The 26,332-nt window shown below is 41.1% G+C and overlaps 2 protein-coding genes across 2 annotated transcripts; both read right to left on the bottom strand.

Annotated features, from left to right (window-relative positions):
- Nucleotides 1-2,277: 2,277 nt before the first annotated feature.
- On the bottom strand, nt 2,278-11,955 carry LOC105940377 (dual specificity protein phosphatase 3-like). Its single transcript, XM_036148543.1, has 3 exons — nt 11,602-11,955; nt 6,401-6,633; nt 2,278-4,651 (listed from the first exon to the last, which is right to left on the bottom strand). Exons 1-3 carry the CDS (start codon nt 11,820-11,822, stop codon nt 4,443-4,445), a joined length of 663 nt encoding a protein of 220 aa, XP_036004436.1. The 5' UTR covers nt 11,823-11,955; the 3' UTR covers nt 2,278-4,442.
- A 4,788-nt stretch (nt 11,956-16,743) lies between these two features.
- Nucleotides 16,744-19,725, bottom strand: prl (prolactin). The gene is made up of 5 exons (XM_036148544.1): nt 19,453-19,725; nt 18,180-18,292; nt 17,918-18,025; nt 17,617-17,799; nt 16,744-17,540 (listed from the first exon to the last, which is right to left on the bottom strand). The coding sequence occupies exons 1-5, from the start codon at nt 19,493-19,495 to the stop codon at nt 17,349-17,351; spliced, it is 639 nt and encodes a 212-aa protein (XP_036004437.1). The 5' UTR covers nt 19,496-19,725; the 3' UTR covers nt 16,744-17,348.
- Between the last annotated feature and the right edge of the window lie 6,607 nt (nt 19,726-26,332).

The raw sequence follows: 26,332 nt of genomic DNA, 5'->3' as shown, positions 1-26,332 counted from the left end.
GTCCACCCACTGAGAAAAAAAGTCAGATGGAGTGGCAGAAAGTCATAGGGCTCTAAGGCACTAATTAAAAAATCAGCTGAAATGGATGACAGGGCAGGATGTATGGGCAAGTTGATAGTCTCACATCAGGGTGTCACATCCCCTACAGGGTGAAAAAATTGCTTTTGGTCCAGAACAGAGTTAAACAAGATTTCCATATTCTTCTACGAAATGATTGCCAATAGCTATTGTAACTAGACCATGATTAGGCAGAACGCTCCTGAGTGGGTCAGTGATGTCATCTGAGTTGGTCCCAGACAAGTTTAATTAGAGAAGGATGAGGAAACCTGGCTGACCACCGGAGGACCTTATCAGGAGGGGTAGTAGCACATTTGGATGCAGGATGTCCTTTTACAAAGCTGCCTCTGCTCCTTTGTTAAAGGAGTGTTATGCCATTGGCATAATCTACATTGCTACAAAAACATAATTTGCCCTTTTTTTGGCAGACAAAGATAACCTGAATAATGCAAAATGCATGTATTTCGCCTTTACTTATTAAAGGTGTGGGACAATTGAACCCAATCTGACTGTAGGTGAAAAATTATTTCCCTCCTTGTTAAATCATGATTTAACAATGAACTACATTTTCTGGAAACCTGAGTTCAATTTCCTTAACCCAGCCTTAAAGGAGCCATCCTTAAAGGAGCGATAAGTAATACTGACACCTTGTGGCTCAAATTGGTACAACAGCATTCCAATCACAACAATCTAATATGCCGTTTTTAAACGGTGTGTTGCTGTTGTGAATTTTTACTTACACAACATAGGTATATAATGTTCTATTTCATGTCTGCCTCTCTTACTGGCTTCCATGTTTGCAGGACGCTGCTCTTTTGTCAAGATAAAATACAAATGTACTGCAATGGGAACCCTGGGAAATCTCATAAGATTGGCTGAGGAATCAGGAAGTAAACACAGGCTACACTCTGAACTGAAGTAGTTCTGTACCGTAACTCTAGGTTTGAAAGGAGAAAAATGTGACATTGTTGATGGAGAGGACCAGTTGTTTATAGGGAATGTTACTTCCATCCCAGGTGACAAATGGAAATGACTTGAATAGTCCAGCGATAGAATGCAACCATCTAACAGGAAATAGTCCATAATATCTCATAAAGCAACCCTCATTACCCCAATTATTCAGCTGAGAAAGTAACTGACTTCTATCTGGATAGAATTACACTGTTTCTATGGCTTTGGGTCTCCAGTGAGCTAGAGTGAGAGTCATTACAACTGCAGGAAACATGGAACAGTACTGAACATTACTCAAAATCACCAGCTAGCCAAAATGTCTTGAAGAGAGCACCAACAACTTATAGAGGAGTTGAGAAAAGACTCAGAACAACATCCTCAGTTAAGGTCAAAGTTAATGACTTAACAAGAAAAGAAACTAGGTAGAAATACAGTATAATCAATGGAAGAAATTGAAGGCCAAAACTACTCTTTAGGAGAGCAGAGCTCACAGACCTATCTCACATTTGCCAAAGAAAATCTTATCGATTCCTCAAGACTCTTGGGCCAATGTCCTGTGGACTGATGAGACCAAAGTGGAGCAGTAGGGCTGTGTGATGTTACAACAGATCTAAAGCTAACACAGAATGTGTGAATACCAATATACTGGCAGTCAAACATAGTGGTGGGAGTGGAATGATCTGTTGTTCATTTGCTGCTTCACCATTGCTCTACTTAGTGGAAATACTGGAAGGACAACAACACTGCCATCAGTTTGTGATCCTAAATTGAAGCTGACTTTGGTTATGGAAGCAGAACAATGATCCAATACACTGGCAAGTCCGTCACAGCGTTATGCTTGATAGGAGTTGTAGCCTTCAAGGATGGCCCCACCTGTAGGATTAGGGAGGAATCCTTTTTACAGAGGGCCAGTTGGGTTTGGATAGATTTTTAATATTCTCTTAGTGAATTCATTCTACATTGTACTACTTCTTTTGACTGCCTGTTTTTTGGTTGTGTTGGGTCTCTTTTTGAGTCTTAGGAGTACCAAACAGTTTAGGGAGACCTTAATAATTGCAGTGCAACCAAAACAATCCCGTATCTCCCTCTTCAAGACACACTGTAGTTACCAACAGCCAGTCATGCTATTTCTAAAGCTAAAAAAGGTTGAAGAGTCAAATTCAAAAAGAGTAAATCCCTGACAAATTGACAGAGGAAAACTAATTTACCTCACTGTAGAGATCAAGTGAGAAAGGAAAAAGTAAAAAAAAAAAAAAAAAAACAGACTGTCTTTTTCACATTTTGTATTTAATGTATGAAAAGAGAACAATCACAATCCCAAGTGTCATTGGATAAAGTGCACTTCATCAAAGCTGTGTCATAATCTGAGACTGTAAATCTTCTGATTCCATTAATTAGGTTACATCACATCTTACTCAGTAATGTACACAATGAGTCACAAGTTACAGGCACAATAGAGCACACTGTGACAAATAATGCACACTTAATAATGCACATTAGGTACACAGAAACATAGCTGTGTCCATTAAGGACTATAATCAACACTTTGGCACACATATCACAAAGCGTGCAACTGTACAATATAAAACTGCATTTAAGCTGCCAAAAATACAAACATAGAAACACTCTTTAGTACAAAAGATTACCTATAGAAGGTAAAAACTTACAGTTTGGCTTACTGACAGTTTGGCTGGGTTGATGTTACATTCGGTATACAGTTGCAGTGATGATCAGTGAAAGGATCATTATCCATTAACGTTTTCATTGGAATCCTGTTCTTTTAGCAAGCTATTAATTTAAAAGTTATTTAATACTTGGCTAATTAAGCAACAATTATTAATAATAATTTATATGCGGGGAGACGAAATTTCGTTCTGTATGCACTCTGTACATACAAAAGGACAATAAAGTTGTCTAAGTCTAAGATACAGGTTGTTAAAGCTAGATGAATAAAACAATAAACACTAAACAGCTACTTTTAGGCTAGTTAGCTTAACACAAACTGTAAAATATAGCATTTAAGCTAAGCCAAAATCCATATTTTATTAAAATTAAGGTCATATGCAGTAATTTCATATTTACAGGAATACCTTTTTTCAGAGCTAGATGAATAAATTGCTTTCATGTTTTCACACCAAACACAAAGCCGTTTTGTTTTTTCTCTTTTTGGCTAGTTACCAAAACACAAAAACACAGTGTTTCTGTTAAGTTCAAAGTCAAGTACTTGCTTTGATTATTTACCAATTAATAACTTAGCAATTTTATACTAGTTCAATAATGCATTTTAACTAGTCTCAACCACTTAGTTTGGCACAAATATGGTTGAGCTTAAAACAATTACCATCATGTTTAACATATATATTTGATCACCTTTCCAACTAATTCTATGATTTAAAACCATTTATTTTAAATTATTTTTTATTAATGTGAACTCAATAATGTTACAGTGCAAACGGGGTGAGTAGGCTACTCTATAAAGCACAGAACCCACAAGACAGAATTCAGGAATAGTCCTTAAGCAGCTTTCTAAATGTAAGTGCAATACTGTTCAAAGATTAAGTTGCTTTACACATTGGAAATACATTAGACAAAAATACTTTATTAAAATCCTCTAGTTTTCTAAAATTATCCTGACTTAACATGAAAACTCACAGTGACACAGGCTTTGACTGAGACAACCGGCAGTGTTTGTAGGGCCAAGATGAAGGACCCATGGCTAGAAAGGTGGAAGAACAAATAGACTGAGTGTAACAGTAACACAGTCTTGTTTCTTACTACCACTAACAATAACTGCATTATATACCTATTAACAGAAATGGTAAGCATCAAGAAAACGCAGCAAACTACGATAACATGACAAATAACCACTGAACCGTCTGATATTCAGAAAATGTCTGTGAAAAAATGGCAGAAAATGGCTATTTAACCAATTCTATAGGATTTTAAACACGTTATTAGTAATGCTTATTAAAAGGGGTCATTCCATGGCAAGTCACCTAACCATTGTTCAAGTAATGCAGAGTACACAGTTTTAAAGAAACACCTCAAGTATTCCAAGTAGTTTATATATACATATATTTATATGCTTTTGAAGAATGCTATCCATATCCAATGCAAGGGTAAATCATTTTACAATTGCTGACATGATCTGATAGGGTCAAGTGAATTGTCTAGTAAAGACCCAGAAGCACCTTCGCTTGAGTGAACGTGAGCAAGACGCCATACGTGTCAGTGTGTACGATGTGTTTATCTGCTCTGTACAGTAGATAGAACACTTACGGCTGTCACCCTCAGTCAAAAGGTAAATACCTCTCCTTCTGTTCAGAACATACCTTCACAGACCTGTGGCCCATTCAAGCTTTGAACAAGTAGAAAGTAAGCCACGTGCAACTGAGCATACTTTTGCTACGATACTCTTCTTTTACTTGCGCCGCTCATTTCTTCCACAGTTTCCCCTCAGCAGCCAGCCTCTGGTTTAGCCTACAGAGCTGCCGGAGGAAGCCGTCGTTGGGTCCGATCTCTCTTTTTTGTCGCACCATGGCCAGAGCAGTATGGACATCCATTTTTTGGTGAAGCATTAGGTACGCAATGACCAAGGTAGGCGAGCGGCTGTAGCCTTCCCTGCAGTGAACGTACACTTTTCCTGGAAAGGAGGACAAACACAGTCATTTTAGTTTGATGAAAAATGCCACAGCTTTGTCTCACTACACCTCAGAGTGAAAAAAAAAAGGTTTTAACAGAGCGTTTCAGATTCATGTTATTTCTAGCGATGTTTTGCATGCTGCCCCCTGTGTCCAGAAAATGAATTGCGATTTTTTTGGGGGCTAGCTTTTATGTTATCCATTTTTGCCGTTTTCTCAGAAGTTTATCTATCATATTTGAGGAAACCCACTTTTGAACTTGTCTTTTAGAACTTACTCACAGTAGTCAATTAATGGTCTCTTAAGTTAATATATAAATATGTTGTGGAATATTGTAGTTTGGAATGGAATGCAAGCTGCGGGCATACTTTTCACTCATAAAGGTTTGTGCTGAAAGGGCTAGAAACTGTAAAAATATAACAGGATTTTCTGCTCTATGTGCTAACTTTTTTTCTTTCTGTGTTTCACTTTCTACATACGCTGAAAACTGCTAACCTAACCCTAGCCATATGGATTTCGCTCCGCCTAGCTTGCATATGATTGGATAAGCCACTTGTCTGTCATCTTTATTGACGTGCTATTTCAACCACTCACACCGAAGCCAACCCGTGACGCTGATGAGAGCGACGCAGGAAAAAACAAAATTTTTTTTTATGTGTTTGCGGCTCTAGTGGCACGCGTTTTATTGACAGTGAGCTGACAGGAAGAGGGGCGAAGACAGGCGGCAAAGCGCCACGGGTCGGAGTAGATCCCGGGCCGACCGCGTCGAGGACTAAAGGCCTCCTAATATGGTTCATGCTAACCGCTCCCGCCACGGGCGCGGCGTCCGCCACGGGCGCTTCGTCCGCCACGGGCGCGCGCCGGAAAACAAAACTTGCCAAATCCGGTCGGGAGAAGGACGAAAACATCCACCAACAAAAACCTTCAGAGCCGTTCTCTGATGTTCTTTTAATGAAACAATATCAGATAGATTGGACAACACGGAAGAAATAGCAGCATCAATGTTAATGCTTGCTTCCTCGACGAGCCGCCATTGCTGTCTAAATCAAAACAGTCTGACGTCATGGTCGCGTCTCCACTACGTCACATCTATGAAACTCCAGCCCTGCGTCCTGATTGGCTGGACAATAAAATTGGTTGGAGAAATCACTCACTATGGGAGATGTCCTAGATGGATGTGAGTGAAGCTAGGCGGAGCGAAATCCATATGGCTAGGGTCAGGTTAGAAAACTGCACCAACTAACTGCTAACTTTAGCTGCTATGTATTACCTACCAGTAGGTTGACAAAATCTGTTTAGATACCAATTTTTTTTACCAGTTTATCCATCCCAGCATTTCCAAACATTACAGCCGACACGGTTGATGGAGTTAGTCATAATTGTTTGGCTGTGACCGTGCAACAACCCTCAGGACTGGTACACACATGCTGTCATGTTGATGTCATGTCTTCTTCATGTGGATCACTATAGGACTTTATACCGTTTACACTGGAGTCTGATTTAATGTGAACAATCACCCAGGAAACAATGATGGGATCTCAGCAAAATAACAGTACTGAGCATCAAGTATTAGCCTTACATCTCTTTAGGCGCCTATAACAGGTTTTCTGTCTAAAGTCTATTAAAGATGTTGCAGTTTCCTTGATGGCATTACACACATTAACTCTTTTAAGGTATCAAGCCCGCAAATGAAACATAATGAGCGCAATAATTGAAAGATCTCATGTGTCAGTTCACGGTAGCTGCCTGACCTTTTCCACTTTTATATGCCAGGGCCTTCTTTATGAAGTCTGCCGCCTCATCGAAGTAGACACTGATGTCGTAGTGGTCGGTGTCGTTGGCTGGGATGCCATGGTAGATGATTCCTGAGCCGGAGTAGAACTCCGCGTTGGTGTTGACGTGCATGTAGGAGTTTCCCTCGGCCGCGTTCAGTATGTGAGTGACGCCCAGACGCTTGAGGCGCATCACGTTTGTCGCCACAAATCTGCAAAGAAAAAAAAAAAAAAAACAGGTCTGTGAGGAAAGTTCTTCATTTATGCATTGTTGCTGAACTGAGTGCTGGCCTAGTGGTTAGAGCAGCGCGCTTGGGCTCTGAGAAGGATGCAAGTACCCGGTTTGATCCCCAGCGCCTGCACTCTGGGTCACTGAGCAAGACCCTCCACCCCCAAACGCTCCCCGGGCGCCGCACATGGCAGCCCACTGCTCCCCAATGGGGATGGGTTAAATGCAGAGAAATGTGGGCGACTGTGGCTTGATGGGTTGAGTAGGCATCTGGCAATCAGAAGGTTGTGGGTTCGATTCCAGTTTCCATCCTTGCCACATGTCGATGTGCGCCAGGGCAAGGCTCTTTACCCAAAATTGCCTACCGAGCTGCGTCTCTGTGTATGGGGAGTGGTGGCCTAGTGGTTAGTGCAGCACGCTTGCACACAGAGAAGGATGCAAGTACCCGGTTTGATCCCCAGTGCCTGCACTCTGGGTCCCTGAGCAAGACCCTTAACCCCAGATTGCTCCCTGGCGCCGCACATGGCAGCCCACTGCTCCCCAAGAGTGATGGGTTAAAAGCAGAGAACAAATTTCATTGATGATATTACTATTACTACTTTTTTTGCCCGTTGGCAACACTTATTATTTTGGGAAAGTAATGTAATGTAAAGAAAAGTATTGCACACACACAATAAGCAATTAATGCATTCCTTGTGCTCTGGAGATACGTTCCATTAGATTATTGATTAAGGATTATTGTTTTATTTTTATTGTGTTTTTGTTCAGACACTTAAATCACCTTCTTGAGAGGCACAGGGACAGGCCATCCGTTCTGTGTAAAAGAAGTGTAGATATATAAATGTCAATTTATTTCTTCTTAAATTTCTGCATGTTTGATTTCTGGCTTAAACAATACACTTGTTTAGTTAAAAGCACTTACCTGTTGTTCTTTTGATTAGTTGAAATGATTTGTAATTATGTAAATATTTATTAGGTTTCATTAATTGTGTTGGGTGTTAGTTTTGTTTATGTCTTATTTTCTGATCATCCCTTTCATTGGGTCCTTTCAGCAAGACACTCAGGGTGCACTGCTATAAAATGCAGGCGTTGTCAGTAAGGAGGGTGTTGGTGCAAGTTCTTAAATAAAGCCACTGCAAATGTAATTAATTTCCTGCCTCTACATTGAGCTTTGAGCCTCCGCCAGCCAAATGCTGACATGCTCCATCTCATGAGTGGATAATAAAGCATTTCCACTGCTTTAGTTGTCCAATGTAAATCTACATGGAACCATCTAAGAACCGGCAAAAAGCCCTGACTTGCAACAAGGTGAGGAACTGTGCGCTCTGTGCGCCGTACCACGGCAGGCGCTAACCACACTAGAGTTCCTACACAAAAAAAGAGCAATTCAGAGAGAGAACACCTACTGAGATTATAAAAGCAGACGCTGAGACGAGCCGTGCCAGGTGGGTTGCTTATCAGACTTATCCGATTTCCAAACGATGTAGATAAACAGAGAACCATTAAAGCCCAATCTGCAGCAGGAGACAGTTCGCCAAATGTTGTCGCTTTACACACGTTGCTAAATGCTCTATCACATGATAATTCTGTTTATGTTGACAGGATATTTTTTTTTATTTAATCAATTACTTGTGATGTGCAAATGCACCTCAACAGCTTTCTCTTTGTTCCCGCATAAACATGATTTTTATCACGCAGAGAAGTATCACGCATGCAAGTCTCATTTCAAATGTAAATAAAGGCGAGTCGAGGGAGGAGTTTGGTATTCCATTTTGTTGGTTTGACTCTATATCGACTGAGATGGAAGGAAACAGTTAAATCCATCAGCATTTCTTTGCTCTCACACCACTTCCATGCAAGCCTTTGGACCTGATGCCCCGGCTCGTGCCTTAGTACTGATGGACTTGTTTGGATGGCAATCCATGTTCTAGTTTCACCAAAAGCCAACATGTGGTCTGTTATCTGATGTAGATTTTTGTCTGTGGTGCTTACCTTTGACTAAAAGCTGAACATTGACCTAAACAGCCAACATAACAAAGATAAACGGATCTTAGTCTATCTCCTGGTTGCATTTTGTTAGCCTTTAAATACTACACAGTGCCTTTTGCACCACTATTTTTGCATCATAAACATGGTTGAACATTCTTCTGCACACTGTTTTTCTTCTGCATTGTTACATTCTGATCACTGCTGCACTTTATATTGTATGTTATCTTATTCCAACTGCAATCTGATTACACTGTCATAAACTATATGCAATGAAATATCGTTCTGTATGCACTCTGTACATACAAAATGACAATAAAGTTGTCTAAGTCTTTTGTGTAATGTAGTGCTCATTCTTTGCTTCACTCCGTTTTCCCTGTAGCACCTTGGTGCTGGAACAAGATGTGCTACTTTTAACTGTGAACCTCTGCTTCTGCTACACTGCTTCACATCTCCATCCTGTGAAATCTAAAAGCTAAAAATAGTCAGTGGAGACTGATGCAAACCCTGAGAAACCAAAAGATCAAAACATCCAAGAGAGAGAGAGAGCCAGGCGTGGGCGCATGTTCTACCTTCATGTAAGCATCCTAAATATGGCCTGAAATTGGTTCCATATTACAACCATGACTACTTCTGTTGTCTTTTCTAACTCCTTTGACATGTAGGTGGTATAAAGAAATGAAATAATTTGTCTTTACTGATTTTATTTTAGCTATATAAAAAGCTGAGAAGGATATTTCCTTTTAAAATATTTTATCACAAGCTCAGCGCACTGCATATCGTATGTTTTTAAAGATGTAGTGGTTTTCAGTCCTATATGTTACAGAAGATGCTGGATTTGACCTTGTTGACACATATTTTCAGCACTTTCTGTGAAAAAAAAACAGCTGTTGAGTATCAGGAGTATGCCTTTTATAAAACAAAATCTATTTCACTCTGCAGACCAAAATCCAATGACTCAAAGAATTAGGGATTTTAGACTACAAAGGGAAAAAAATTCATCACACTAAAAACACAAACTACAAGCTGCAGTTACAGCCAGCACTCCACAGGGTATATCTCTACCAGTTTTGCATTTTTTTTCTTAGATGATGAGTTCCAAGTGCTTTGGGCTTGGAATGCCTCTTTGCCATCACCCTAATCTGTAGCTCCCTCTACAGATTCTTTATAAGATTCAAGTCAGGACTCTGTCCGAGCAACAGCAAAACATTAGTGGAAGTAATAGTAAATCAGAAGAAACATGAAGGTAAAATTAAGAGATTACATTAAAACTAAATCTGCCATGGTTATGAATAAATTTGGGCTTAACTGTCTACAGATTCTCCCACCTGTGCGCTGGATCTCTGCAGCTTCTCCAGAGTTACCATGCCCCTCTGTTTGCTTCTCTGATTAATTCTCTCTTAATCTGAGGTGGTCGGCCATGTCGTAGTAGGTCCGCAGCTTTGCCTTACTCCATCCATTTAAACGTGATGGATTGAACAGGGATATATTGTTTGCAGCTTCATACAGAGACGATTGGCAAATGGATTGAGCCAGTGTTTCCCGCAGGAATTTGCTTATGCGAGGCGGACAGACTCGCGGAGCGGGGGTATCCATGTGTTTTTTCCATGCCATTCACGCACGCGTGAAAGCAACAACAACAAACCGCGTGTTAACGTCACTTTTTTTTTTTTTTTTTTTGGAATGTTGGCGTGGCGGTAGCGTGAGTTTGGCGTGGCGGCCGCCACGCCAAGATAGCGCTGCGGGAAACCCTGATTGAGCTATACAGAATATAGATCAATCCTGTAGAAAAACATTTTAGAAAATGCAAAAAAAAAAAAAAGCTTGAGACTGAGGTGAAGGTCTACCTTCCAACAGGACAACAGGCCTAAACATACATCCAGAGCTACAATGAAGTAGTTTGGATAAAAATGTATTCGTATGTTATAATGGCCCAGTTAAAGTCCACCTCCCCCCAACATGCTGGCACACACACAAACACACACACACACACACACACACACACACACACACACACACACGCACACGCACCAGATCTATCCTTCCAGTGTGACTGGAGAGACAAGAAATGGTCTGTAGATGTGCAAAGCTGTTAGAGATATACCCCAAAAAACCTGCAGCTGTAATTGCGGGATTAATTGGCTAAAGTATTACCCGTGGGACTGACACAGTTTTTAAAGGTAATATGTAACTAAAAGAAGCGTAGCTTGTATAATCTTCCCTGCTTCAGTACTTTCTGTGTTTTGTCACATAAAATCCATAAAAAAAAAATAAATAAATAATGACATTTGCATCATCCCACACGATTCCGTAGACACTGAAATAGGAAGAATGACTCAGTGGATGTTCAACTCAACCAGAGGACAGGTGAAGCAGCTATTTTCAGCTCCCCTGGTGGACCTGTACTTTATCTTTGCCCCACTTGGGTTGAATAAAAAAATAGTCCCTAACCTCCTCAGTGTGGTGCAGTCCATCAGGTATTTGCCGCATGCCCTTATTTCCCTTCCACAAACAAGAGCAGCAAGATATAGCAGGTTTAAGGACTGCAGAGGGACCACTGTAATGCATTCATGTTCTAGAAAGATCGGGAACTTGTAGTGTTGAATGAGGGGCACTTCTCAGATAATACAACAAAGAATCAGATCATATATATATATATATATATATATATATATATATATATATATATATATATATACATATATAAAATAAGTAATTTGCAACACAATTACTTTTAAACGTCAAAATTGGTTACAAGCCTCAAGATGCAGAATGTTATTGTTGCAATAAAGTTGCAGCGCAATCAAAGACCGCACCTCATTAAATCAGATCTGACTGCAGTGTGAATAATGACAGCAGATCTGTGTGAAAACGGTTCAGCGTGAGCTGACTGTGAACGCTGCAGGTAGCTGATCACAGACGTAGGAGCATGGAACGGGTGTGATCGGAGCAGCCGGGGACTCACGCGTTGCCGATGTAGATCCGTGGGTAAACCTCGTGGAAGTGTCTGCTGGGCCAGACGTACAAGCCGCGCTCGTCCGTCAGCAGGTCGTTGAGCTGCTGCAGGGACACCTCGAAGCAGGACATATCGAAGCGGTCAGGGAGCGGGGCCTTCTTGGCGCTCCGCTGCTGTTTGCTCCTCATGTCCGAGGAGGAGGAGTGCAGCAGGACCTCCAACAGGCGCATGTCGCGGACAGGTGTCGTCTTACCGGCTCTGCAGCAGCGATCAGCTCAGCTGGCTGGCTTTTTCCACCAGACACTCAGACAGAATGGCCGCAGCTGCAGCTGAGCGACGGGGACGCTCCAAGGGCGGGGCAAAGCTCCCTCCCTCGCCCCCCCCCCCCCCTTCACACACACACACACACACACACACACACACACACACACACACGCACACTCATACTAACAACATTAGTTATTGATTTCCAATGGGGACTCAGACACATTCAGTTTGTTAATAAAGTTAATCATAAACCCTCATCTATGGTCACCAGATTTGAGTCATGACCAAAAGAACAATATCCCAGATACAAGCGGCTGAAATGAGTTTTCTCCGTAGTGTGTCTGGGCTCTCCCTTAGAGATAGGGTGAGGAGTTCAGTCATCCGGGGAGGACTCAGAGTAGAGCCGCTGCTCCTCCATGTCGAGAGGAGCCAGTTGAGGTGGCTCGGGCATCTGGTCAGGATGCCTCCTGGACGCCTCCCTGGTGAGGTGTTCCAGGCACGTCCCACCGGGAGGAGACCCAGGGGAAGACCCAGGACACGCTGGAGGGACTATGTCTCCCGGCTGGCCTGGGAACGCCTTGGGATTCCTCCTGAGGAGCTGGCCCAAGTGGCTGGGGAGAGGGACGTCTGGGCCTCCCTACTGAAGCTGCTACCCCCGCGACCCGATCATGGATAAGCGGAAGAAAATGGATGGATGGATGTTATCAATAAAGTTTGATAAAGTCAGTTTTCAAATTAGGAAACCATTTTTTAGATATCCTTACACAACCAGCTTCTCCATATGGGTTGAAATGTCATGACAGGACACCAGAAAAAAAAAAAACTCTTAATAGTTAATAACAGACTTTTCCCATTTATTGATGTTTGCTAATAAGTGAATGAGTTCCTATAGAGTAAAGTTTTATTGCTGCTTTGTAAGAGACAAGAAAACAAATGAAAAGAGAAAGACTTCAAAGTTGTCTAATAACACTGGAAGTAATTTATCTCTAGAAACCTATTAAAAGTTTTTTTTAAAAGTTTGCTACATTTAGCAATACAATCACTAAGCTGGAATTCGACAAAGCTTGATTTTTCTTGATTCTGTGTTAGCCATATGTGGACACTGAAGCTGTCAACAGATCTGTGCTTGTACCCTGTTTCAAGTTCAAAACCCAGTGGGATTTGATAATTAACATGTTTGATTAACAGCAGCACAAGCTAATTACAGTGTGTTTTTCACTATATAGTCTGTGTAAAAGATGCAATGCCAATTTTAAGAGGGGCACAAACATTTCTTTTTCTGCAACTGTAACAACATTTTAAAAACAACACAACCACAAAATCCTATTGAGCTTGGGGGTGGTGTGAACCCTCAACGTTTCCTAACTGGAATTCTGCAATCTGGTGACGATTCTGTTGAATATTCCAACTTCAAAACCAGAATGTTCTACTTCTTTGTTAAAAATAAAAGAAAACTACAGCATGTCATTTTCAGCCCATCAGACAATGCCAATGAATAAGGACCGACCTTATCTGTGTTTGTTTCCATGGCAGCACACAACAACTGAAACAGTCCATTCCTTACCGTAGGGACACCGCATGGACTGAAAGGTTTTTAACAATTTGAAAAGCAAATTGAGCTTGACAAAATTGTTTGATGACTAGAATCAATTAGGATGTATGTAACTGAACTGGAATCAGTCTGTATGATTCAATAGATTTTTTTTTTTTTGTAGATTAGCTTAAAACAATGTGTTGTGAATTGCCACTATATAAAGGAACTGAATTGAATTGATATTTATAGTTCTAGGAATATTTTGTAGGTGAAAGAATATATAAGAAGCAAATTAAATCCCCAGGTCAAAAAGGAACTTCTGTTTTGTCTGAATTTAAAAGAATTGTATTAAATGTCTTCCAGGCATGGTATCTAACTGACTGGATTAATCAGGGTGTATGCACAAATATAGAATCATCAGCATCACAACGAAAATGTATCTAATTTTGTCTGATAATTTCAGTGGCGCATATATATATATATATATATATATATATATATATATATATATATATATAGAGAGAGAGAGAGAGAGAGAGAGAGAGAGAGAGAGAGAGCATACAGAAATATTCTGAATTTGGGTAAACGTGGATCTGTCAGACAAATGTGATCAAATACAACCTGCTGTTATCCGTTGGTCCCTAGTTGGTTCAAAGAAGTTCATATTCGTGAAAATTCCTTGCTACTATATATTTCACAGCTCATTTTGTTTGTGGTATTATACCAAAGTGGAAACAATGTGGAAAACAGCAGCTCGGCCTCAAAAGTGGTGGGCCACAAAATGACAAGGAGCATAGTCAGTGACTGCAGAGGCCTAAAGTGGCCTTTAGATTATTTTAAGAACAGTGCACAGGAGAGTCATATAATGTTTTTTTTAATGACTGAGTTGCTGTATCCAAGGCTAGTATCACTAAGTGCAATCCATCACCCCACTGTCTGCCAGTAGAATGTATAACTGTGGGTTTGAGAGTTGGCAGGCAAGCAGCACTTGTTTGTAATCCTTGCAAAGTGCAAAGCTTAGACCTTGGTACAAAGCAAGCATTGGCTGTTATTCATGAGTTGGACTCAGGAACCTTATATTTTATGGTCCCAACTTTGCAGGAAAAAGGTAAGGTATGCTCCCATCCTGTTGTAGCATGAGCACTGAAAAGGTGAGTTTGGTGTGGAAGAACTTTACTTGTCTACACTGAATCCTAGCCTCAATCTGATACAACCCCTCTGGGATCATTTGTGATGAAGACTTTAAGCACTTCTGGATTAATGATCAAAAGGTTCCAGATACCAAATACTAAACCTTGAGGAACGCCTTCCCAGAAGAACGGGTGCTGTTATAGCTGTAAGACGTGGACCAACGTGATGGTAAACCACACTGATTAGTTAGTGTGTATAGGCAGAGGAGTGAAAACCTTTTGCTATATAGAGTATTTACTAAGCACTCTGGCAAATTTGGGAATAACTGAGAACAACTCTAACCACCAGGCGGCAGCAAAGCGCTCCACCTACACTCTTTGCTGTGTGGGTTATATATATATATATATATATATATATATATATATATATATACACACACACATATATATATATATATATACATATACACATATATATATATATATATATATATATATATATATATATATATATATATATATGTATATATATATATATATATATATATATATATATATTGTCATGGTTTTTAAGTGTTTGGCCCACATGCAAACACAGACAGAAGCAGGAACAGTTTTAAGATGTTTATTTTAAGGCTCAACAAAGGGGAAGCACACACTGTGTGCGACAGGCGAGGTCTGAATGTCAGAGCTGGAACGACTGCAGGAAGAAAGAGGATATGTTTACTCAGGTTCAAACCAGGGGGAAATGTTCCAGAAGCGGCGCCGCTTACCGTTTGGTTGGGAAGACCTGTCCGGGGGGATGAGTGAGAAAGGGAGTCTGTGACCGTAACTCGCTGATGGTAACTGGTGGCTGAGTGACTGGAGGGCTGGCAGATGGAATGCAGGGGGGGGGGGGGGGCCAAACAGCAACACTGTGATGGCAGGCAGGAGGAGAAGCTGGAAGAACCGGAATGTAGCTGATTAACCAGGTGAATCCAGGAAGGAGGTTCTCACACCCAGCTTGGTACCACCAAGGGAGTATGAGTGGAGATGCCAGAGCAAAATCTAAGCGGCGGGGATTCAGATGACTGGTTCACTGAGCACGACGCCAACACAGGTGAGTAAATCCAAACACGACAAACTGAAGAATAACAGGAGACAGGATTAGTCCAAAAACAGGGTTTCCAAAAACTCACAGGTACGAAGCACGGAAGACAGATCAGTGGCCTAGGCATACCACGACGTGGTAACACTCTGGCATCTTCCAGTTGTCTGTGATGAGTTGCAGGTGTGGGCCACGCCCACCCGTCAACTGCAGCCACCTGTGAAGCAGAGTTAGAGCACGGGAAACAGAGAACCCTGAGACCTATATATATATATATATATATATATATATATATATATATATATATATGTGTGTGTGTGTGTGTGTGTGTGTGTGTGTGTGTGTGTGTGTGTGTACCTTTTGCTTTTTTATCACTACAAACCGTATTAATGAAAAGGTTTCTTACGGTTTCTTTTGGGGTTTTTTGACTTGCTAAACGTCAGTAATATCTAGCAGTTGTTCACAGTTTTCACAGCTGGCTCATAACAATTTTGGGTGCTGTTGAGGTACTAATTCCTGACACTTTACAATTTAGGAATAGATTGAAAACAATGCTCTTCTATGACAGCCATTCAAAACATCAGTTCTAGGTCAGAGGTTAACATTTACTATCATATAAGTCAATCAATACGGTCATGAAAGGAAAAGAAGCTATTGCTGCGTAAGGGACCGAATCAAATGTATGTCTTACATTAGAAAAAGCACTTTGAGAGTGGGAATTTTAACCGACATGTACTGTATCTCTCCTTTCTAAATATATCAAGGAGGATGCTAAAATGTCGTAGCCCAAAAATTATAGATCACATTTGCTACACACACAACTTATTTTGATCTTCATCAACTGGACCCCTGTTTGAGCATCCACCATCGAACGGCATTGCAGAATATTCCCAGATCTTTGATCTTGGTGGTATGATGTGGCTTATCTCAGAAAGGTGGACGATGTGTAAACCAAATTCGGCTCTTGAGTTTGACCATCTGTGAACAGTTGCTTTAAAAGGCACCATCAGCTGATAACCATTTAGATAATTTCCAGAATTTTGGAACCACAACAATATTTTTGCGTGACACCACGGGACAGGATGCTGTTTAGAAATGAAGTCTTATGGATGTTTGAGTGAAAGAGACAAATGTTCAGTGTGCAAGAAATAACGTTTATTGATAAACAGATTCTGAGGAAACAATTCAGTCACAGGCACTGCATTGAAGGTGGGAATAAATCTAAAGTGCAAATGCTGCAGAATATTACTGAGGAAGAAGGAAAAAAAATACTTGGATTCCTGCCTAATTCAGCAAATCTCCTGTTGGGGAGCTTGACTTTGAGGAGAGAACTGTTTCAGAGAAAGGAAAGATGAGGAGGCCAGTTATGGATGATGCAGAAGTTGCTGAGTTAGATTATGGGAGGATGGCCAATTTGTAATGCCAGACCAGCTGGAATAATTCTCTAGAAAAAAGGCAGCAATGACCCAGCTGACTGCAGTTGTCAATATAAGCAAACCTACATTTTATTGTTTTGTTGTTAGATTCCTACAATTTACCGTGAGAAACTAATCAGGACAGTCAGCATTTTGAGTAGCTGAGTAGTCTTCTGTCTTCCATATAACTCCTCCCTATCTCCCTCCTCTGAAAACGTATGCTGCCTACTAATTAGAGACTTGGATGATGCCGAGGACATCATTTGCTAGTCCCAAGCTGGTAGGCAGCATAAGCAGACCTCCCCCACAGAGTCGTGCTGGCCTCAGCACAACTCGGGCTGCAACTTCCCCGCGCGACAGCGGAGGACTTTCAAGAAGCTGTCGATCTTGTGCGAGTCGCGACGAAGGCAGGACAGCAGGAAGTTGAACTTGTTTAGGATGGTTACCCGGTCGTGGCCCAGGTCAGTACCTCCGGTGTAGGGCAGGAAGGAGATGGCCTGAGCATCGCTACCCATCTGCAAAAGAGGGAGACCGTCAGTGAGGATTTTCCAAAACGCAGCAGGTGAGAGGACTTCTCTCCGTTTTGCCCACCTTGTCGGACAGTATCTTCAGGCCGTCGGCCAGGCTGTTAGAGTGCTCCTGCAGCTCCTGGATCTTGCTTGATATGGTGCTTTTGGATGGGTGAGGCAGAGTGATGGCGCTGTTGGACAGGATCACCAGGGGATCGGCCCAGGCTTGGAGCAGGGAGCGGGCCAGGGACATCAGGGTTGACTCCTGGAGAGAGAGAAAAAAATATGGAATATTAAAAAAACAATGAACTGAGGAGGTTGTTCAAAGGAATGTCGCTCAATGAAGAAGAGATCATGAAAGAGCAAAATGCAGATTAACTCACCGGTACTTGCAGAGCTTGCTCTTTGTCGTTGGGCGTCTGCAGAGAAGAGGTGTGGCACTCGGCAGGACGGGGCATTTGCATCCTGCCATATGGAGGGAAGTGAGAGTCCTGGGCACAGAAAAGGATGATTGTTACATCTTGGAACATCACCAACAACCAACAGACTCTTTTATTCTCTTGGAAGTTCTCTCAGGCATTAGGGAAAATAAACAGCCATTCTAGTGATCTCGCTGGGTTCCAACAGGTAGCAGAAGAATCTCACCATCTCCTGAGTGAGCGTCGTGCTCAGAGAGTGCATTTTGTCAGAGCGCTGTGAGGCCCGGTCTAGCAGGTCGTTGATGGGCACGGCTCTGCACATCGCTACCAGGCACATCACTGGAAGAAAGAGAGGAGGCAGATTTTCAGAGTTTGTACTTACTGTTTTCTAAACATATTTTGTTTCTGGGAACTGTCATCACCAGTATAACCTTATAAAACATGCAGTTTTGAACACACAGAATTTTTTGGTCATCTCTTCCCTACTGTTACAGCGACCTCTTACCCATACGTTCCTGTGCACTGCCAGTCACCTGGCTGAAAAAAGGCTACTACGATTTTCCCTAGTGTCATTTTTTTCCTGGGCTGTATGGAGCATAGAGAAGGGCAGCGTTTTCCTTCCCCCACCCGCTGTATATTTTTAGTCAGCTTAATTTTCAGGCTTTAAAAAAAACTAATACACTTTTACGTCAATTTTAAGAAATACAAATTTCACTTTTTGGGAAATATTCTGGTTCTAAAAAAAACATGGACAGTCATTTTGTGGAAACTAATGGTGTGTCACCCATCACTCTTTCTAAAGTAATGCTGGTTTAAAATTGTAGTTAGTAATTTATGAGCGGCAAACTGCAAGCTGACGACCCAATCCCAGTTTATTACCTTGCCAAAATAAGCTTGGTATATTTGTACTGCTCTGTAAAAAGGTAAACTGCATGTAATGTACTGTGCACGTAAAAACTGCTAGTTTAACAGGTTTTTATTCTGGAATAATGCTTATTTCTGTGTATCAAAATCAAAAGAAGAATACAATTTGTAAATAACATTATCTTATCGGCAATAATAAGCAGTAAGAACGAATATTCATTTTTCTGTTCTTGATCTGTTTGATCACTTTTCTTATTTTTACTAAAGCATATCAGTTATGTTGTGGTAAAAATCTCATACTAGCCAGCGTCTACATATCAACTCTGGGTTTACTTTGGGTTTTTGCCATTTATCTTTTTACTGATTGAATAATAGTTCAACAGATTGTTTAAAAAAAACAACAACAACCAAAAGAGCCCATTTTAACCAGCACTCTACAAATACTTCTGTGATTGGTCCTTTGTATGTAGATAGGTAGGTAGTGATGAGCTTGTCAGAGCTGATGAACTTTGATGTCTCTTCCAGATTTGAAAGTTAGATTTTCAGGCTCACAAACAAATAGCTTCCCTTTGTGTTGTAGCATTTAGCATCAAACCACTTTTTGTAAAGAAAGATAATGTTGGTAACCATCTCACCTGCAATGACGAGTTTGCCTCCGCTGGTTCTTTTCTGGGCCATCTTTGTCTCCTCTTGTTTGCAGTTTATCAGTCTGTTGCTTCTTCTGCTTGACCCTGTTGTCGTTTTTCGCTTTCTTGCTGAATTTTGCTTCCATTTTATAGCACCTAGGGTCTTAAACTATGGTTATGCAGAAGCGGGATGAGTCTAGCTTAGACCAGTTTATAATGAGAAACATTAGTGTGAGTGACTGAGTGTGTGTGTGTGTGTGTGTGTGTGTGTCTGCGTGTGTGTGTGTGTGTGTGTGTGTGTGTGTGTGGGGGGGGGGGGGGTTTACTCATTTGATAGGAACATCATTGATGACCACCTGGTCACTTGGTCTACGGACAGTGTGCCACATCACCAGGATTTCACAGACCTACCAGATGTAAAATAGCATGTATTTCTTTTTTTACCCGTACTTGTAGTCACAGTTTATTAAATCCTAATGGCTTTTTGGATTTAAAGACGTGATTTTGAAGCATTTTCCCTCAGCAAAATACTTTTTTTCAGACGTTTAACCTGCTCTGAGAAAAGTCCTCGCATTGATGACATTGGCAGACAATCCTGGAGCCAGCCTTGGAGGGGAGCTCCCTGGTCAATGCCTGGTAGTTGAGCTTTGGCTTCAGGGTCTCAGCTGGATGCAACCCAAAGAAGCTATAGGAAGCCCCCTGTATGTGGGCCCACCAACTGGAAAGGTAACACCGGGATTGAGTGCCATGCAATGTAACTGTCAGGCGAGGAAGGGACCCTTGGTGTGCTATGTCCTGGTGGACATAATCTGGCTTTAGGGATGTGAAATGTCACCTCACTGGTGGGCAAGGAGCTAGAGCTGTTGTGTGAGGATTGCTAAGGTTGTTAAAATGCTCCCTTGCTACGAGGACATTGTGGGGTTGTCATGGTTGAAACCCTGCTCCAATGTAGCATTGAGGTCGGAGACATCTTTGGAGTGGCAAATGATCCTCGCAAAATTGCAAAAGGGGTTGTGAGAATATGCTTCTCCAGCCTACATGTGTTTTGGGTATTTGGAGAAGGCCTGGCTATCAGTGTTGCTTTTAAGGGCTTTACAATCTTTGCATGCTCAAAGGAAGAGTGGTGTTTGCATTCTTAGCACTAAATCAAACCTGTACCCAGTGGCCTTCTGAGTCTTCCAGATTTGATTGTTGTCACTGATCCTGTTTGTGTTATTAATGGACAGGATCTGAAGATGTAGTCATGGAGAAGAGCCTACGAGTCTGAGACCATGATTTCCAACTGAAAAAGTATACTTCCCTCTCTGGGTTGGTGTCGTTCTCTGCCTCAAGCTGAGAAGTTTAAGTATCTGAGTGTCTTGGTCACGAGTGATGGTAGTATGGTAGGATGTAATGATTGATAAACATCAGATCAGGGCTTCGTCTCCAAAAATGTGGGTGCTGCTCTGGTCTGTTATGGTGAAGAAAGTGCTGAGCCAAAAAGCAAAGCTCTCGATTAACTGGTCTGTCTATTTTCTGTTCCTTATCAAGGGTCATGAGATATGGCTCCAGACTGAAGGAAAAGGGCCTTCTGGTTTGTGCGCCACTGAGATGACTGCACTGTGAACAAACTCCAGAGGAAACGTTAGAAAACTAAAACTTAACCCAGAAAAGGGTATGCAAATAAACCCAAAACCAAAGTTTGACAATGTAATAGGAATTTTGGGTAACAAAAAAGTTTAGCTTCTCTGCTAATGTAAATCACTGCTCCACACCACTTATTGAAGGACCAACACACCGCTGTGTGAGACTAACCAAATAGCAGAGAAATAGCGGTATTAGACACAATGTTACAGGAAATAAGAAGCTTTCATCAAGAAAACACCTGGAGGAAACGAAAGGAGAAATTGCAAAGCTGAGCGCAAGGCTGGATGAGGCAGAGGGAGGATCAAGAAAGCTAAGAAGAGGATTCAAAACACAGAGGACACCATGATTGAATTATTAAAGCTACAGATAAGTATGGTGGAAAAGTTAATGGACTTAGAGAGCAGCACAAAACGGGAAAACATACGTATCTATGGTGTACTAGAGAAAACAGAACAGGACTCTCCTACAATGAGAGATTTTAATGAATAGCTGCTGCATGATGGTCTGGAGCTATCCCAAGATGAGCCGGATATAGATAATGAACAGGACGATCACTCTCATGTCCCATTACCTCACAAGCCCCAACAAACCACACCATTATTGTGAAATTCCTCAGCTTTGAGATAAAAAACTTTTCCATCGGAATGCATGACAGAAAAAAGGATTTACTCAGAATGGGAAACAAATAAGTCTTCATCATAACCTCACTTTATTGCAAAAGTGGGGACTGTGGAAAGCCCTTTCTAAACTCAAATGAGATGAAGCCCCATTTGTCTTAATGCAGGAAACACACTGATAATAATAATGAATGTGCAAAATTGGTTTTAATTCTTCCCACTGTTCAAGGAGACGAAGAGTGACAATTTTAGTGTCCAAAAACTTAGATCACAAACATATATCATAATGGAAAGACAAGTAAGATACATATTTATGACAGGTAAGATTGACTATACCTTGATTCATTTCTTAGAAACTCTTCATGGACAAATTAGGACTAGAATTACCATCCATAAAATAGGGAACATACACATCACTCATATGCACACAATGGTTACTCATACAGCATTTAGACTACATCTTTACATTTTAAAACGATCACTACTGGTTGAAAAGTTGTGAAATAGGCTTCTGAGGTTTTCATAGCATGTCACACTTGGACGTGACCCCGGGAAGACCCAGAACTGAACATGGGAGGATGGATGGATGGATGGATGGATGGATGGATGGATGGATGGATGGATGGATGGATGGATGGATGGATGGATGGATGGATGGATGGATGGATGGATGGATGGATGGATGGATGGATGGATGGATAGATAGATAGATAGATAGATAGATAGATAGATAGATAGATAGATAGATAGATAGATAGATAGATAGATAGATAGATAGATAGATAGATAGATAGATAGATAGATAGATAGATAGATAGATAGATAGATAGACAGACAGACATGGGCCTGGCATGCAGCATGAACCATTGGGTGAGAAAGTCCAAAATAGTTTAAAATCTTTTTAGACCCTGGTAAAGATCAGACCACGTTTGTTATCACTGCTCTGTTTGATTGCGCTGCAGTTTGAAGTATGGTACTTGATTCTTTGCAACATGCCCCGAGACAATCCTGATTGGCAGCCTGTATCTGGTTCTAAATATATATTCTAAATATAATTAGTATCTTCTAGTATCTTCTGGTATTATAAAATATTGATACATTGCAATGTTGAATATTAAGCAATTATTTAACCCCTTAATAGTTTGCCTCGGCTGAAGCCCATTAGTTGTTTAGTGATGGATAACGAATTTTAAACTTTATTTTGAAATATTTTATTGTGTTGTGTTGTTTCCTTTTAGTTTGATTTAAATAATACGGTTCAGATAATGTGGTTTGGCTCTGTTTCTTTATACATTTTTCAGAGTGCCCATAGATGTGGGATTTTAATCCATCAACTCTAAATGGTGACATCTGGTGAGCATGTGTGAAAGGGGCAGGTTTCTATACTCACAAAAATGGAAATTGAAGTTATTAGGAAGAAAAATGTGTGCTTACTCTGCAGTGATTTACAAAGTGTCTCTCTATAGCTAAGCAATGGCCACATTAGAGTAAATTGGATGAGAAAGTTCTTTTTAGAGAAAATATTTTTCTCTAAAAATACATCTCAGCTGTACCTGAGCAAAAAAAAAAAAAGGCTTTCCACTCAGAGACAGAGAGGTGTTGTTGTGTCCCAGTTACACACTCACCAAACATCCCTATTTCCTCGAGGTTTCACAATGAATGAATTAACAGCTGGTAGATATTCTGTACATTCTTTGTTTCAGGGCATCTGTTTGAGCGGTGATCTTACAAGTGATCTGGATAAGCCAATTTAATTTATTTGGATACCACGGGAACAGCAATGCTCATTAGTACTTGCACACAAGGGTTTCGCTTCAATCAGTGAAAAGCCATTCACACCATGGGGTTAACAAGGTTAATGCAGACAGTAGTTATCCTAGAATATTGACAAGTAAAACTGCCAGTGTTCCTACCAGGTGGTGGGTTTGCAGTAAGTCTGGAATAATGTCTAAAACGGGAGGGTGGATACAAACCAAATCAAAACTCTGGGATTTTCTCAGGGTACCAGTTAGAGTTCACAATAATACTTCACAGTATCAGAATATCTAAGACCTGGGCACTGCACCTAACATGTTGAACCAGATTTTTAAAGTGGACATACTGTATGCCTTTCAGTTCTTTCTTTTCACATTTCTTTGTGGTCTATATTAAGCCAAATTGCAATGCTTTGGTCTTGAATCCTTATTATTGTTGCCCCAAGGCCCCTCTTTTACCCCTGTTCTGAGGTTTGCCTGAGAGGAGCCACTCGTTTTGGTGCTGTCTCTTTAAATCAGTTTTTTTTTTAAACATAGAAAATCAAACTTAACATGGAAGGTGGGTGGACTTCCGTCGTTCCAGTGAGTCCCAGAGTGTATTTCTTGCTCTTTCTTGAGGTAGCTCACTACTTACACACAAAGTCTCTCAAATAAGAAGGAGTGCGTCTACTGCACTCAGAATGCTGCAGCACTGATGGTGGAACTGCTTCCTGTTGGGCCTCCACATCTGGCTTCCCTTCACCTGGGGAACCATCCTGAGCTGCTTCAACTGGCTCCACCACTTCCCTCCCCACCGAAGATGGAAAACAGTGTCTGTTAGTCCAAGTCCTGCATTTCCTAGAAGCTGCAGATTGTAGGAATCACCAGTGATGTCCATGCCGGGTGCATGTCATCCATCACTGTTGCATGTCATTTTTTGATTTGGTCGACATAATGCCTTATGACTCGACCATCTCTAGTCTGTACAGTATAAGATACAGAGCCTGTGTTCTGTACAACGAAAGCATTAACCCACTTTGGTCCGTAGCTGTAGTTCCGGATGTATACATCCTCACTGGGAGAGAAACTCCTCCACCTGCTGTGTGTGTCATGATAGTCTTTCTGCTTGTTTTATCTCTGTCGTATATTCACTTTGATGTCAGGCATCAGGAGATCCAGCGTTGAACCTAGTCTCCTGGATATGTTCATCTCTTGCAAGCGCTATACTGGATAGACACTGTTCTCTTGACCTGGAGTTCATGTCAGTAAGATGTAGACCCTTCTTTTTGCCCAGATAGTTAGCTGTTGTCATCACTGCAGTCTACATACCACCGGACGCTAATGTAAATATATCTCTTGCGCTGCTTCTAAATACCATACAAAATTAACCAGCGGGCCTATCACAACGGTGTTCAGATCATTGCAGGTGTCTTTAATAAGGCAAATCTCAATACAGTTTTACCAAAACTCTATCAATATGTAAAAGGCCCAACAAGAGGGGAAACTAGTCTGGACCATGTGTATTCTAACATCAATACAGAGCCATACCCATCCCCCACCTGGGCCGGTCAACCACTTTCCCCTGCTCCTCGCCCCCGCATACCCCCCCGTCAGCCGACAAATAAAACCCCAAAAGCTGACCATTACAACGTAGCCTGATGATGCCCTCGCCCGACAGCAGGACTGCTTTGAACAAAAAGTGGAAAACCTTCTACCACGAAGACCAGGCTACATTCATAGACACAGTACTGTCTTACATCAAATACTGCATTGGAATGGTCACTGTGGAAAAGTGCAAATCAAAAGGCATGGATGACCAGCCAGGTCCATAAGCTCCTCCGGACCCGTGATACAGCCTTGAGATAGGGTGACAGGGCACTGTGCAGCAAATCTCGTGCCGACCTGAGAAGAGGCATCAAGACCGCCAAAGCAGAGCATAAGAGGAGGAAAGAGGAGCAGCTCAACAACCCCCGGCAGGTGTGGCAGAGCATACAGTCTATTACCAACTATAGAGCCTCTCAAGTCCACCCTGTTACAGGTGTCCACCCTGTTTTCATGAAAAACTGTAACAGGGGACATTTTCAGCTAAAGTCAGACATGAAAAATAAGACTTCTAAAGACATGAAAGACTTTTAATCTATTTACTAGCAATATCTTTAAAAAAACATTTTCAGTATAAATAAGGGTAACAGAGTGGACATGTTATGCTATACCACATCAATGAAATATTCTAAAACAAAGAAAAAAAGTTTAAATAAACAGCAATACTTACTCTGCGTCTTATAGATGTTTTCTCTCCAAAAATGTCTGTTACGTTCTGCGGGTCATGTGACTAAAAAGTGGTCAGAAGGGAGGGGGGCTGATGGGTATTTTACAGTAACAGGGTGGACAGTTGACTCATGGGACTCAATTTATTTTTATATTTTTAGCATTAAAATATTTTGATAAAAAAAATTGGATGAGAACTAGTATAAATGGCACGATTAAAAATATTTAAAAAGTGACATTATTTACATTGTATTACTTATAATTGCAACCTAATTTAAAAAAACACGAAAAAGGATGTGGCAGTAAACTCAAGTAGCATTTAAAATTCAGATGCAATTATTTTTAATAAATTCGTCTTGCGTACATATGATTGTGTTTTATGGTAGAGGTGAGTCAAACATATATAATGAGATTAATAAAATAGATACTAGCCCACCTTTACACAAAATACACACCTTATGGCATGGGGACTAAAAAGGCCCCGAATTGTAGGAATGACCCGGCTACGCCCTGAACTGGTTTCTGATTCATCACAGGGCTTTACACAGGCAATCACACATCCATGCACATATTCACACCCGAAGGCAAATGAGAAAGAAGGTTGGGCAGTTAACCCAACATACTGGTTTTTGAGAGAACCCGTGT

Source organism: Fundulus heteroclitus, chromosome 16 (genome assembly GCF_011125445.2).
Source record: "Fundulus heteroclitus isolate FHET01 chromosome 16, MU-UCD_Fhet_4.1, whole genome shotgun sequence".
Lineage (NCBI taxonomy): Eukaryota > Metazoa > Chordata > Actinopteri > Cyprinodontiformes > Fundulidae > Fundulus > Fundulus heteroclitus.
The sequence above is the reverse complement of the archived record's forward strand: the minus strand, read 5'-3'. Positions and strand labels throughout refer to the sequence as shown.